This window comes from Artemia franciscana, chromosome 2 (genome assembly GCF_032884065.1).
Source record: "Artemia franciscana chromosome 2, ASM3288406v1, whole genome shotgun sequence".
NCBI classification, from domain to species: domain Eukaryota; kingdom Metazoa; phylum Arthropoda; class Branchiopoda; order Anostraca; family Artemiidae; genus Artemia; species Artemia franciscana.
Window position 1 is genome coordinate 21,048,694 of NC_088864.1, and position 12,821 is coordinate 21,061,514.

Genomic DNA, 12,821 nt, shown 5'->3' on the forward strand with positions numbered 1-12,821 from the left:
TTGACGCTGGCAGAAAGGAGCTCAGGTTTTAACTACAATCGTAGATCCAGAAATTTCGGTTCTGTTTGCCATATTCATGAAACATGGAATTGAGAGCGAAGGGAAATAGATTAGTGACAACCGAATCCTAACCTAGGCTTCAAAAGCATACGCATTACTGGTACACGGCTAAAATAACTATGGTCAGGGTATAAAACTCAAACCTATTACTGATACACAGCAAAAATAACTATGATCAGGGTATAAAAATAAAGGGACAAAATTGCACTTACTAGCCGAGGAGACAAATTAAATTATGGAGAAAAAAAACATTTTCTTTTAGCTTGGTACTTAAGGACTCAAAAGATGAAATTATGTTACATCTTTATGTCCCATTATGTCCCAATTATGTCCCACCGTATTTTTGGACAATAGCGGTGTTACGATGCCGTCGTGGAACGCAAAGCAAATTTGCGACATCTGAAATAAAGTATGTAAACATCCCCCAGATCTTTTTATGTTTTCAAAAGTGGGTAGAGCTCCATAAATATGAAGAACGAAACAAAATAATCTAAAAACTTGAATATAATCTAGCAAGAACCGTCCGGGAGTATGGCCCATGGTTTGGAGCAATCTTAGTGTAGCTGACTTTAAGCTTCCCTTTAACATCTCTAAGAAGCTGAGTACGAACGACCAATACATTTGTATAAATATATTTTTCTAGCCACCGTATGTGTGAAACAAAACGAATAGAAAAATACCCCAATTTGTACTTTTAGAAAAATACTTGGAATTGAAAACTATGGATTCACACTTCTCCTTATTCAATGAAAGATCGAACTTATGAGAAACCACTTTAACGGAGGACGCTAAACTTGTTCTGGTATGTCTTATAACGAAAAGATCATCGGCATAAGCCGTATTCAAAGCGTCAGAAGAACCAAAAAGACACGTTGGCTCAATTTTCACATTGCTGATTGTGAACACAGGCATTAAAAATGCTGGAATGACACTCTACCCTGACATATTCAGAGAATATAAGTTACTGTTTTCAGAGAATTGATATTTTGTGAAAATGTACTTAAACTGCTGAGGGGTTAACGGCGAAAACTGTCACCGTGTGCCATGCTTGGGCGTGACGTTTTAGATAAGCCTAGCGTACAAATATATACTAAGGCCCAAGACACTGCATCACGCAGCAATGAAAGCAGACACGATGGGCTTGTTGACTTCCAATTAGAGATTGAAAACCGAGTGGATTCGATTCTTTTTCAGCACACGGTGCTATAGATGGAACTAAAACACATTAGAAAAACTTTCTAACGTTACATGTAACTGTTATAGGGTGGTATGATCTGTACTCGGGGTGGTTTTTCTCGTGCTTTAAGAATAGACGTAAGAGTCGCACTTAGAAAAGAATCTGGCATATGAAAAGAAGGACAAACACATTTGGAAAAGAAGCTGCGAGTGAGATGCAAGAGACAAACAATCAGCGCTAAGGTGAAAACATTACCATCATTTAAATCAGTCGACTTGGACTTCGGCCTTTCTTGACCATTTTTAACAGAAGTGGCAAACTCGGGGGTAACATATAACGCTGCATTATCTAGTGAGGCAATAGTTTGGAAACAAGGCTAGAAGAATGAGCCTGGAAGAAACTGCAAAATCATCGATTTTGACAGCATCAATATTAGAAAAATTTATTACCTGTTTCCGTTGTGCGGCACGTTACGGAAAGTCTTATCCTCTGTAATGAACTCTTAGGAGGTAATATTTGAACTCAGTTTTAGTTTTAAGGTTAATTTTAAACACTTTCCTCGAAGAGACTGATTGCAAGCTATCCATATTCCCAACCATGGTTTTGCTCAATTTTTGAGCTCAGTCTTTTCCAAATGGGACTGCGGCTTTTTAATCGAACGCAAATTATTGGTACAGCAGCTTCCTCAGCTTGCTTTAAACAGAATACTATCTGGTAGCAGTACAGATTTAACTGAATTATCGCATGCGATGACCATTGTTTGCAATAAAGTCGATGAAAAGGCACTTTCAGCTTAGCAAGCAAGTCAGACAAAGTTATTAGATAAAACGACTAATCAGCTTAGTTCCATTCCAGTTTAGAACACCACTTCCTTTTTGATAAGCTTTCAGTGTTAGAAGGATTCACTTGGATGGTGACAATAATGGATAGGGGGGAGGGGCTATCGAAGTCGTATTCATCGACGTGTAGAGGATATGAACAGATTATATCCGATGAGCATATGCAAAACACTGCCCCAATGTTATGAATATATTTTTGCTGATACTTTATGGAGAAATTTGTTAATCATTGGGAAGGGAATCCAGAACTATTTCGGGATGAACAGAATCGCTATGGTCGTCGCTGTTGAAATCACCAATTATTATTCTGCAATAATTATGGTTATTTATGCTAATTAGCAGGATTTTCCAACTGGTGCGATCGGCAGCTAACGTTGGTGCGTCGTGGACATCTATGTCGACCAGCTTCAAGTATTTTAAAAGACCATCGGTGTTTCGGTCTTCCGCGGGGTCGTTTCCAGCCGGCTTCTGCGGTTAAAGTCCAGCAAGATTTTCGCAGGTTTGATGGCATTCTAAGGAGATGATTGCACCATTGTAGAGTGTGCTCCGCAATTTGGATGGAGAACAGCGTCTGCTGCGTTGCCTGTAGTAACTTCTCGTTGCTGACGAAGTCAAACCATCTCATCTCAGGCCTTCTATCCTCCTAAGGCTTTTCGTCTGGAACACGTCCACTCTTGAGAGCTGTGATTGTGGCCGGCCAGGTTTCTGCTCCAAAAAGAATTACAGACCCAACCAGGGCGTTGAAGGCTCGCAGCTCCGTGTTTCGACTAATACTTAGTTTCCGCCATAGTTGACGATTTAACCTCCCCATGGCAGCAGATGCCTTGGCTATTCTTGCTTATAGCTCAGGGAGAAGGGAGCTGTCGCCAGCAATGACAGAGCCCGAGTACGTGAACTACTGGACCACGTCGACGGTAGTTTCTGATCTAGGGCTACAGGAGGGTTGGTGATGATAGAGGATGGATAAACAAAACTGATCATGGGGGAAGTAAATATTTATTAGCATACGGTTACCAAGTTTGGTAACAGCAATATCATCTGATCAGTAGAACAAACCTGAACATAAGGAGGCAAATGGCCGCTTCACAAAACAAGCCTCCCGGATGGTCTGCCTCTGGGTAGGTGAGTATTAGTTGAAAAAACAAAATGTTCAGGATTTCTGTGAAGGGAATGTACGAAAACCCTCGAGATTGCAACTGAATATCGCATACAAATTCTCTTTTCTCTATTTTGGTTACCATGTGCTGTGGTTCGCTCTTTGCTAAGTTACAGGAACTTCTGCCATGTTGATTTTTTTCTTTTGTGGCACAGTTTTTTTCTTTTCTGGATTTTTTTTTTTTCAACCTTTCATCTAGCACTGAGAAAGATAGCAGAGACATGAGTAAAAAAGTTTTTAATTCTTCCCAATTTGATCTTTAGAAAAATTAGTAGACAGATTTTTCATTGCAACGAATGATAAATCTTCCTATTTTCATTGAGCATAAAAACAACCATCGAGACATACAATACTAAAGGAAACACAGTTATCTGTCATCATGTTTGGGCCAAGAAACCATGATCAAAGAATAAGGCTTGAAGAAAAATATGCTTGTGTCTGAGGCGTTATCTGGACGCTAATCAGCATTTTTCAGCCTACCACCTAATGTTTCATCACTTCCTGAGCATCCTCGTACAGTTACTGTTATATCCTTGCTGTAACCTTCCAACACCAGAACAGAAGAACGATGTCTGGAAATATTGCCAGGGAAATTTTCTCATGGAAAGGTATAATGATGCTAAGCTTAAGCTAATTTTTTTTAATATTTAGCTGTATCTTCCTTAAAATGATTTGGTTTTAAATGGATCTAAGAAAAAACGTACAGGGGTCTAGGTCTCAAAATAAAGATTTAACGTCATTCTGTTCTCAACGTGGCCCATTGCCCTTCTCCTCTGGTGGTGCCCATGTCAATGAATACGAATCTAATTATTACAAAGGCACAATGTAAAGTCAAAAGGATACGGCAGATACACCGAAAAGTAAACGTTTGTCTCTATTGGGGAGATTCTGCAAATCCGGAATGCTAATCAGGAAATTCAAATTCTACGAAGACCTATTTAGTGGTTCCGCATTAGCAGTTTTTAGAAGGGAGACTACAATTGTGGCAGAATGTCTTACATTGAGAAGCACTTAAGCTATTCCTTGCATATCAAATGCTTATTTATCATAAGCAAAAGTGTACAAATACATTCAATTAAACATCATTTTGTTTCTACTTGTGTTGGAAAGCCTACACATCTTTAAATTCTATTAGAAAAAAAAACAGGATGATATTTTGAGAGCAAAGCTGATCAGTTTTTATTCAAGATACGACAATTCTAGAAAAGTGTCGCTTCATGAATATTCTTTTCAAGGCCCTAGGCAGGGTAGGTGGTCCAAATTTGGGACCCCACCCCGAAGTTTTGTCTATCAAGTAAAAACGTAACAAGATACTTGTAGACAAATTTTGCGTGTATTTATTTTTTTTTTTGTAACCCCCCTCTCCGAACAAAGTCTTGGATATGTCTTTGGCGGTTTTATTGAATTTTGAACTCAAGTTATATATATTTTAGTAAAAGTGCATTTAGTTTGCATCTCTCAAAATCTACAATAGAGTTAAATGGCCGTATTTCTTGTTCCATTACTGTAGTGTTTATAAATTCATACATTTGAAATTTTAAACAGTATTATCACTTGTCTCTTTTTATAATATTATTAATGGAAGCTTATTTGTTGGGTTTTGCTATTAGTACTATTTAAAAACATTTCTGGAGGGCCTATACTAGAAATAACTTTTGGACAAATGTTATTGGAAACCAAATTACTAAATACTTTCCTGAAACAGATAAAAATAGATCCTCTGTCCTCTTTCCATAACCGTTGATGCATGTCCAATTATACACCACAGTACATAATTTTTCTCAAACCTAAAAGGAATGAAGTGTATAATAACCGTTTAATTTGTGGAAGCATGAAGTGATTAGTAGGTGTATGTTTAGTACCAAATATTCCAGAACACTTCTGCCTTCGAAAATAAAGAGGGGCTTATTAAGTAGTTTTGATAAATTTAAAATGATCGGCAATGTCTTCCACTTGATGGCTTTTGGTCACCTTGAAGCTAAAATTTCCGTTTAAACACCGCAGTGTGGCAAAAATACAATCTTGTTTCAGAATAGTCTTTATTGGTAATTAAAAAAGTCAGTAGAATACTCAGTTTTTTCTGATGAGCCTTCTCCCAATATTCTAGAGCCTTGGTTCAATAAGATCACTCTTAAGGAGAAAGCAAACAAATAGACATCCATCTAGACCATGAAAACAATAAGCTTGACATTTTGTCCCAATTTTCTAGGAACAGCTGATGAAAAAGAAAGATCTTAGAATTAGACTAAGAAACTTTTGGGGAACAGCCAACAATGTACTTCAGTAGGACTGACAAGTCATCTACATACTTAAATCTTTCTTCATAGCCGGAAAGGATGAAATCTATCACTGCCAAAAACAGTAGACTAGCGAGCTTAGTACCTTGTGGGGCTCCGCATGTAAGCTCGACCCATTCGGAGTCGGTATCTCCTGGGAAAAGACTGTAAACGCACTGATAGCGGGCTTGTAAAAAATTGATCACTAAAAGGAGAATATGTTTGTGCGCACCCATGGTGCGTAGATTTGTGATAGCAACGGAATGGTGAATATGATCAAAAGCCTTTCGGTAGTCTACGAGGAGAAGGTCGACTATAGCACTTCCTCGGTCGAGCCACTCGACAATTAGATTGTACATCCGTACTAAATAAACAGTTGTGCTGCTGCCTCTTAAGCATCCATACTGATACGGATCTAGATATGCAGAGACCTGTGACATAAGTTTGCGGTAAATAAACGTTTCTGCCACTTTAGAAAGGTTTGGAGTTATGATATAGGCCGGAATTGATCACAAGATTTTGGACACCTTACTTTTGGAATAACGCGGACATATGCTCTTTTCCAAGCACTAGGGAATACTTGCTGACGGAAACATTGGTTGATTATAGAAGAGAGTGGCTTAGCAAGAAAAATGGTGAATTCGCGTAACAGCTTTACTGGAAGCTCACCTGGGTAGGACGCACAGTTCGCTTTCAGTCTTAGGAGTTCCTTATAAACAGTGAATTCAGAGACTTCACATACGTCATCAATCTCTGCACCAGCAATGACAGTATTCATTTTTGATTTGGTGATTGATGGAAACGTGGTACAAATGTCAGCAAAAAAAGAATTGGCTTCATCAGCTGAGGTCAAGGTACCGTCCTCTTTGAGCAGCCTTAGATCTCTGAGTGTTGTCTTACCGGTAAGTCTTTTTATGAGGAATGCCATTTGCGGGGGTCTATTGTGAGTAAGGGAGTAATTTTATCCCTCACATTTTTGGCGCGCTTGTTCAGTTTAACAATATGACTACGCAACTTGGCTGAAGCGAGGGTATCACCAGCGATATTTTTATTAAATTCAATAGATCATTGGTTATTCATGGTTTATCAGTGTTACTCACAGTAATTACTTTACTGGGAAACAAGTCTGAAACTGCTCCTGAAGCACGTAAATAGTAAATGGTCTTGTCCTGGGTAACAACTTGATTCATTGCAGTTCTGGTAAACTTATCCCCTATGACTGTGCCTAAAACACTGGTCCTAGAACACCACAACTTAAAATACGACCCAAACACTCGCACCAGGCTGATTTTGTTGTTGCTCTAATGTTAATTCAATGTCTTATATTTGTTCACATGGTTATTTGCAGAATATTGTGATTGGAATATAGCACTGCAATATAATGTGAAAATTGGAAGTTAATCTTGAAGCAAATTTCTTAGCCTCCAATCAGCACTGGTTTAAACTTATTCAAAGGTCGACCATAGATTTCTGAAGGCAAGTGATGATATACTGTTTTATCATATACTGTATGTGGCCGAGTTGAATAATAGTTGAATTTAACGGTGCTGTATGTATTCCCCTGTCCCTTATTTTCCCCCAAATATTCCCCCTTGTGGACAACTCCCCTCCAGATAATTTTTCTAACGTTTAAGATTGAGCAGTCAAAGGAAAAGTATGACTAGTCACAGTTGCAGTTACAGCCGCGTGCACAACTAGTCACCGTCGGAATATTCACTGTTGCACGTAGTCGCAGTTTCAAGTATTTGAACTCGCTGTCGTAAGTAGTTACAGTCATAGTCATAAGCAATATCAGTTGCAAGTAGTCACAACCACAAGTAGTTGCAGTCGTAAATAGTCACAGTCATAAGCATTCATAGTCAGAAAGAATTGTAGTTGCAGGTAATAGCGACCACAAGAAGTTGCAGTTACAGTTGCACGTAGTCTCAGTCACGGGTATAAGTTGTCACAAGCCTTCAGAGCTAAAAGTAGTCACTTGTGGTAGCATTCACAAATAGTCCCAGTCGCAGTTATTAGTGGTCGTAGTCATATTCAGAATTAGTCGTCACAGCTATAATAAGTAGTCGCAGTCTTGAGCAGTATCAGTCACGAGCAGTCACTGTCACAATTACAAGAAGTCAGAGTTGCAGTCTCAAGTATTTGCAAAAGTGTCCGTAGTTGCAAGTAGTCTTGGTCGAAAATATTCACAGCAGTTGCAGTAGTAGTGTTCAGAAGAGGTTGCGGTCACAGTTGCAAGTAATCACAAATAGTTAAAGTCACAGTTGCAGAGCTATAATGATAGTTTCGTAGCAGACAGAAATGTCATATGAAGAGCTGCTGATAATGTTCAAAATGCAAACTCTGAAAAAAAAGAAGAGAGAAACTCTGCATGGATTTCGGAAGAAAATCTCTAATCCACCCAATTCACAAAACGCTTCCCCTCCCCTCAATCCGCAACAGAACGACTCCTGTGCAGGGTTACAATGCCTGTTAAGAAATTTCAGCCGGTACGCTGTGCCCACCAGCGGTTAGCAAAGAGCTTTATACCTAGTTTTGTACAAATGTATAATGAAAATCAGGAGGACTGATTAATGTTTTGTTTTCTTTGTTTTTGTCTTTTTTTGTGTTACTTATTAATGTGACTATACAAAAGAAATTTGGCGGTGCCATGAAAATTTTGGTGAAAATAAAAGTTTATCTATCTACCTATCTATCTATCATGTACAAGTAATCAAAGTCACGATTAGTCGTAGTCGCAAGTAGTTTTAGCTGTAGATGTAGCAGCACAAATAGTAGCACCAGTCTTGGTCATACTCACAATCGTGGTAGTAGCAGCGGTAGTCGCAGTCGCAAACAATTGTAGTCCCAAGTAGTTGCGCTCTTTGTCATAGATAGTTGCGGTCATAGTAAAAAATAAAAGTAGTTGTAATTAGTCGCAGCTACAAGTAGCCACAGTCATAGTCACAAGTATTCACAGTCAGAATTAATCTTAGTCTTAAATAGTTAAAGTCGCCAATAGTTGTGGTTGAAAGTAATTACAGCCAAAGCTTCGGCTTTTTCGCTGAATGTGGAGGGGTTGATGTCCAAGATTCAAGTTCCTGTAGTTTGTGCAACAACTGCACAACTTGTGTGCATCAGCTGCTATTAAGGTTCAATTTATGCTCATCGGCTTACAGTTTAGTTTTTCTAGCCTCGAATATCTGCTGACGTTTTTGTTTTCTCAGGTCAGCGGTAAATGATCCTTCATCAAACTGAAGCGCATTCAGACAATATTAAGAACTACAATATCGGATGATTTCTTAAAAGTATTCACGTTGATTTCGTGAGAGTGGGAGCTCCTTGATTCAGTGCAGTTTGAAGATGTTTTAGAAGACGTGAAAATAAAGTCAGACTTTAGCATCGCTTTCGTCAGTGCAATAGGTTTTTCCTCTTTTAGCTGAGTTAATTTGTTTTGTATCTGATCAAAATACATATATTGTGTTATGATGGAAAGTCGAAAAACTCTCAGTGATGTTGTTCATCCTTCTGAAAAGGATAGACACCGTGAAAATGCTTTGGCCAAGAATTTCGTGATACAAAACGATAGCTGATTAAACACGAAAAAATCCCTCTACAAGGAGGACCATAGTTAGGGCTGCTTAACCCATATACCCTCTAAGCTTTTCGCTCCCATTCCACCTCTGCCTATAGTAAAGGGGCTACCCTTTCCTGATCCTCAAGCTGCTTTGTGTGGCCGTTGAAACTTCGATGCTCGTTCGATCAGAAACTAAGACTTTGAGTCCTTTTTGTATATGCCGAGAGTCGTTGGAGGCTAACCAGCCCATTTCCTAAAACTGTATTTGATACCTTGCATTTTTTTTTACCCCTTAAGATGTCTGATCGGCATTTTGAGTCACTTATTTTTTACTTTTTCTGTGCTGCTCAATTTAGCACGTGGAGGAGTTTTCCACAGTTGAATTATTGTGAAAAATTTGCCAATGGTACAAATTTTCTGGGGGGGGGGGGACGCCAGCTCCCCACTGGATCCAATTATTCTTCTCTTTATACGAAGTGCCATAATCTCTATTGGGACTGTTTGTAGTATAGATTATTGAAGCTTGTCAAAAATCCACAGACCAAAGCTCTTTCGAAATTGTATAGATCATTTATTGCTTTCTCTCCATGTAAATTTTAAGAAATATTTTAGATTTTTGCACCACTCAATTTGGAATTTTACATTCTTTTAAGTTTTGGGCTAATTTTATCAGACTAAACCAATGTGTAATTTGGCTTATTTATTTTTTGTCGACAAATTCATAAATAGATAGTTACGTATTGTAAGAAACAAAAGGCAATGTTGTTGAAAGCATAATTTACCTTGCTTATACCTAATGAAAATAACTGAAAAAGTATATGTGTACCGTGGATTAAGACTAAATTGGTTAGGTCCAGTCTTTAACTATGAATGCAAAAGAAAAGGAAGTATTTAGAAAGTTACATGATGAATTGAGTGGATGTGACCCAAAGTACTTCGTGGCAAAGCTAATACAAAGTGGTATATTATCACAAGAAGACTATGAAGTGTACCTGCAAAGATCAGTAAGCAACAATCAGTATATTTTACTTTTGACTAGCACAGTAGCCTATTTTCTAAGTATCAATAGTCAGCAGTAAGATACCCAGCATGCTAGGCTAGCCTAATTAAAAGGTAGCAAAGGTAAAATTCTGGTTTAGCTGTTTTTTGCTATCCTGAGCTGGGTTAGGGAAATGAAACTTTCTGCAATGAATTTGGGGCCAAAAACACACTCTGAGAAGGTATTGCCAAGATTCAATGTTAACCTCTTCTGATTTCTAAGTCTTAGAAATTTGCCTGCTTAACTGGTCTATTGAAATTTTGTCAAGACAATATTTTACCTTAATTATCAGTTATCAGTTTCTTTTTCTCTTGTTTTATTTCTGAAAACCCTTTCCAAGATAGTCAGTCTATAAAGTAGCTAAAGCTAGGCCTAGGCTAGCAGTGGCATAATCCAGGTAGAAAAAACAAAACAATTTAAAATTTTATTTAGATTTTTCTTTCTATTTTGGAATTTGGCTGAGTTAGCATAGGTGAATAGAACTCTGAGCAATAAACACATGAACACAAAAAAACATAAGAAAATTTGCAGAGTATATAAAGGCTTGGAACATTTCCTCTAATATAGTTAAAAAAACTGAAGTCTGAACATTAAGAAAAGCTTGCCAAGGATATCAAGGAAAACACCAAGTCCTCCTGGAGACATGTTTCTGCTAAATACCCTAACCATCACACAATTTTTGACCTCAAACCAAATGGTGTAACCCACTCATCACCAGTAGCCTAGGTAAAGCTACTGTAGACTATTAAATATTTAGTCTGTGCCTGCCTTCACCATACAATCTTGTCCAACTAGGCTATCCCTATTGCACCATTAATCTTAATATTTGATCCAAAGCCTTTACTGAAAAAATGGTCTTAGCTAGCCTTGGTAAACTTGATGTTAACAAATCCAAGACTGGAGAAATACTGTCTGATTAGAAACCATCCTATATCACACCATTCCACAAAAATGCCCTAAAGATCAGACAAAAAGTTACCATTACTTGTGCAGCTGTATAGGTGCTCAAGAGGTTTGTCAACAGGTCTGCAATTCAGCACTGGGAAAATTAACTTCCTTTTCACTTCTACTCTACATGGTTTCAGATCTTTAAGAACAATTGATACTAATCTAATACAGACATATGACTAAGTTTCATCATTGTTGGATGAGGATTTACCTGTCAACATAGAGCTCCTGGACCTCTCAAAAGTATTTGACAGGGTTTATCATGAATTCCTTTTCAACAAACTAAAAATGTCAGCTGTTGGTGATGGTATTGTCAAGTGGATGCAAAGTTTCTTTTCAGAAAGAACACAAGTTGTAAGAGGACATGACTCCCAAGGTCTCCCTCATTTCTCTTCTTCTAGAACTGTATTAAGCAGCATTCCCCAGGGGACCATTCTTGGGCCAAGTCTTCTCAACTCATTATATATTTTTTCTTGGGACTTGGGCTCATACATGGGTCCTCTTTTTTAATAGTGATAAATGCCATGTAATCTGCTTTGGCATTCACGTTACACATCAGCAGTATCATCTTCAAATAACCCCCTATTGGCAGTCTCTGAAAAAAGAGATCTTGGAGTCATTTTTATTGTCAAGTTAAGTTCAACATCCATGCATCTGGATGCATCATGACAGATCACAAATCTGTACCATCATCTGACCTCCTATCTCTTGGAATGATCAGAAGAACTATCCCCAGCAGACGTCCAAGTGTGTCCATGAAGATCTACAAGGATCTAGTTCACCTGCACCAAGAGGGGACTGTCCCTGGTTCACCCTACTTTGAAGGACAAAGAAATACTAGAAAGAGTTCAACAAAGAGCAACCAAAATGGTTGAAGGCCTCAAACAAATGCAACAAAAGAGCATTTACATCACTTGAAGCATCCTACTCTTGGGGCATATCCTGGATTTTCTTTAGTGGGGGAGGCTTAATAGGTTGTTTTGATAAACTTGCAAATAAAGAAATACTTTCAATTTAATGGAAACCTTGATAATTATGTATCATAGGTAGGTAGTGGAAATGATAATAAATTTAATCTAAAATCTGGTGGGGGTTAAAGTTTTAATAATTTTTTTTTTTAAATTAAAATGGTATGAAAATATTGATACAAAAAATAGTCATAAAAACTGCACTGCCATGAGAAATGTAGCTGTTCACCATCTATAGAAAAATATGAAATTTGATATTTTCTTCATAATTTTTTGTCTCTGCACTTTGGACCATTATAGCAAGTGAGTAAAGCTTTTTATTGTAAAACAATTGGTCTTGAACCATCTTTTGGGGTCATGCACTCTTTGTGATAATTTATATAGGTCAAACCATTTAGCATGTTACCTAACTTTGTGGCACTGCTTACTTACTATGATAGTAATGAAGACTAGAAAGTGACAATAAAGATATAACTTGTACATTCATAAAAGATATAATAAACATTAAATACTGGGTCTTTTAAGGTTGTAACAAGAAAAACAGAACAAAGAGATAGAAGTGCATAGAAGACATTGAAAATGAGGGTTTTAAATGTAGGCAATAAAGCATTAACTAATCTCTGCTTCTTTTTAACAGTAGTGTTCAATAAACAGTGTCAACTTTGATAAAATCTCAAAAATTTACTAAACAAAATTTTACTTTTCACAACAATATAATGTATCATTCCACTTTTTAAAGGTCAATATATTTTACTTAAATTATAGAATTCACAATTTTATAAGAAAAAGTCTATTTCTTTATTTT

General features: G+C 37.5%; 1 protein-coding gene across 1 annotated transcript in view; it reads left to right on the forward strand.

The window, feature by feature from the left end:
* Positions 1-9,799: 9,799 nt before the first annotated feature.
* LOC136034588 (apoptotic protease-activating factor 1-like) overlaps positions 9,800-12,821 on the forward strand; it is a gene marked incomplete in the record, with an annotated part of 238,446 nt that continues 235,424 nt past the window's right edge. Inside the window, 1 exon segment of the mRNA XM_065715856.1 lies at positions 9,800-10,065. Within this exon segment, the coding sequence (XP_065571928.1) occupies positions 9,928-10,065 (138 nt within the window).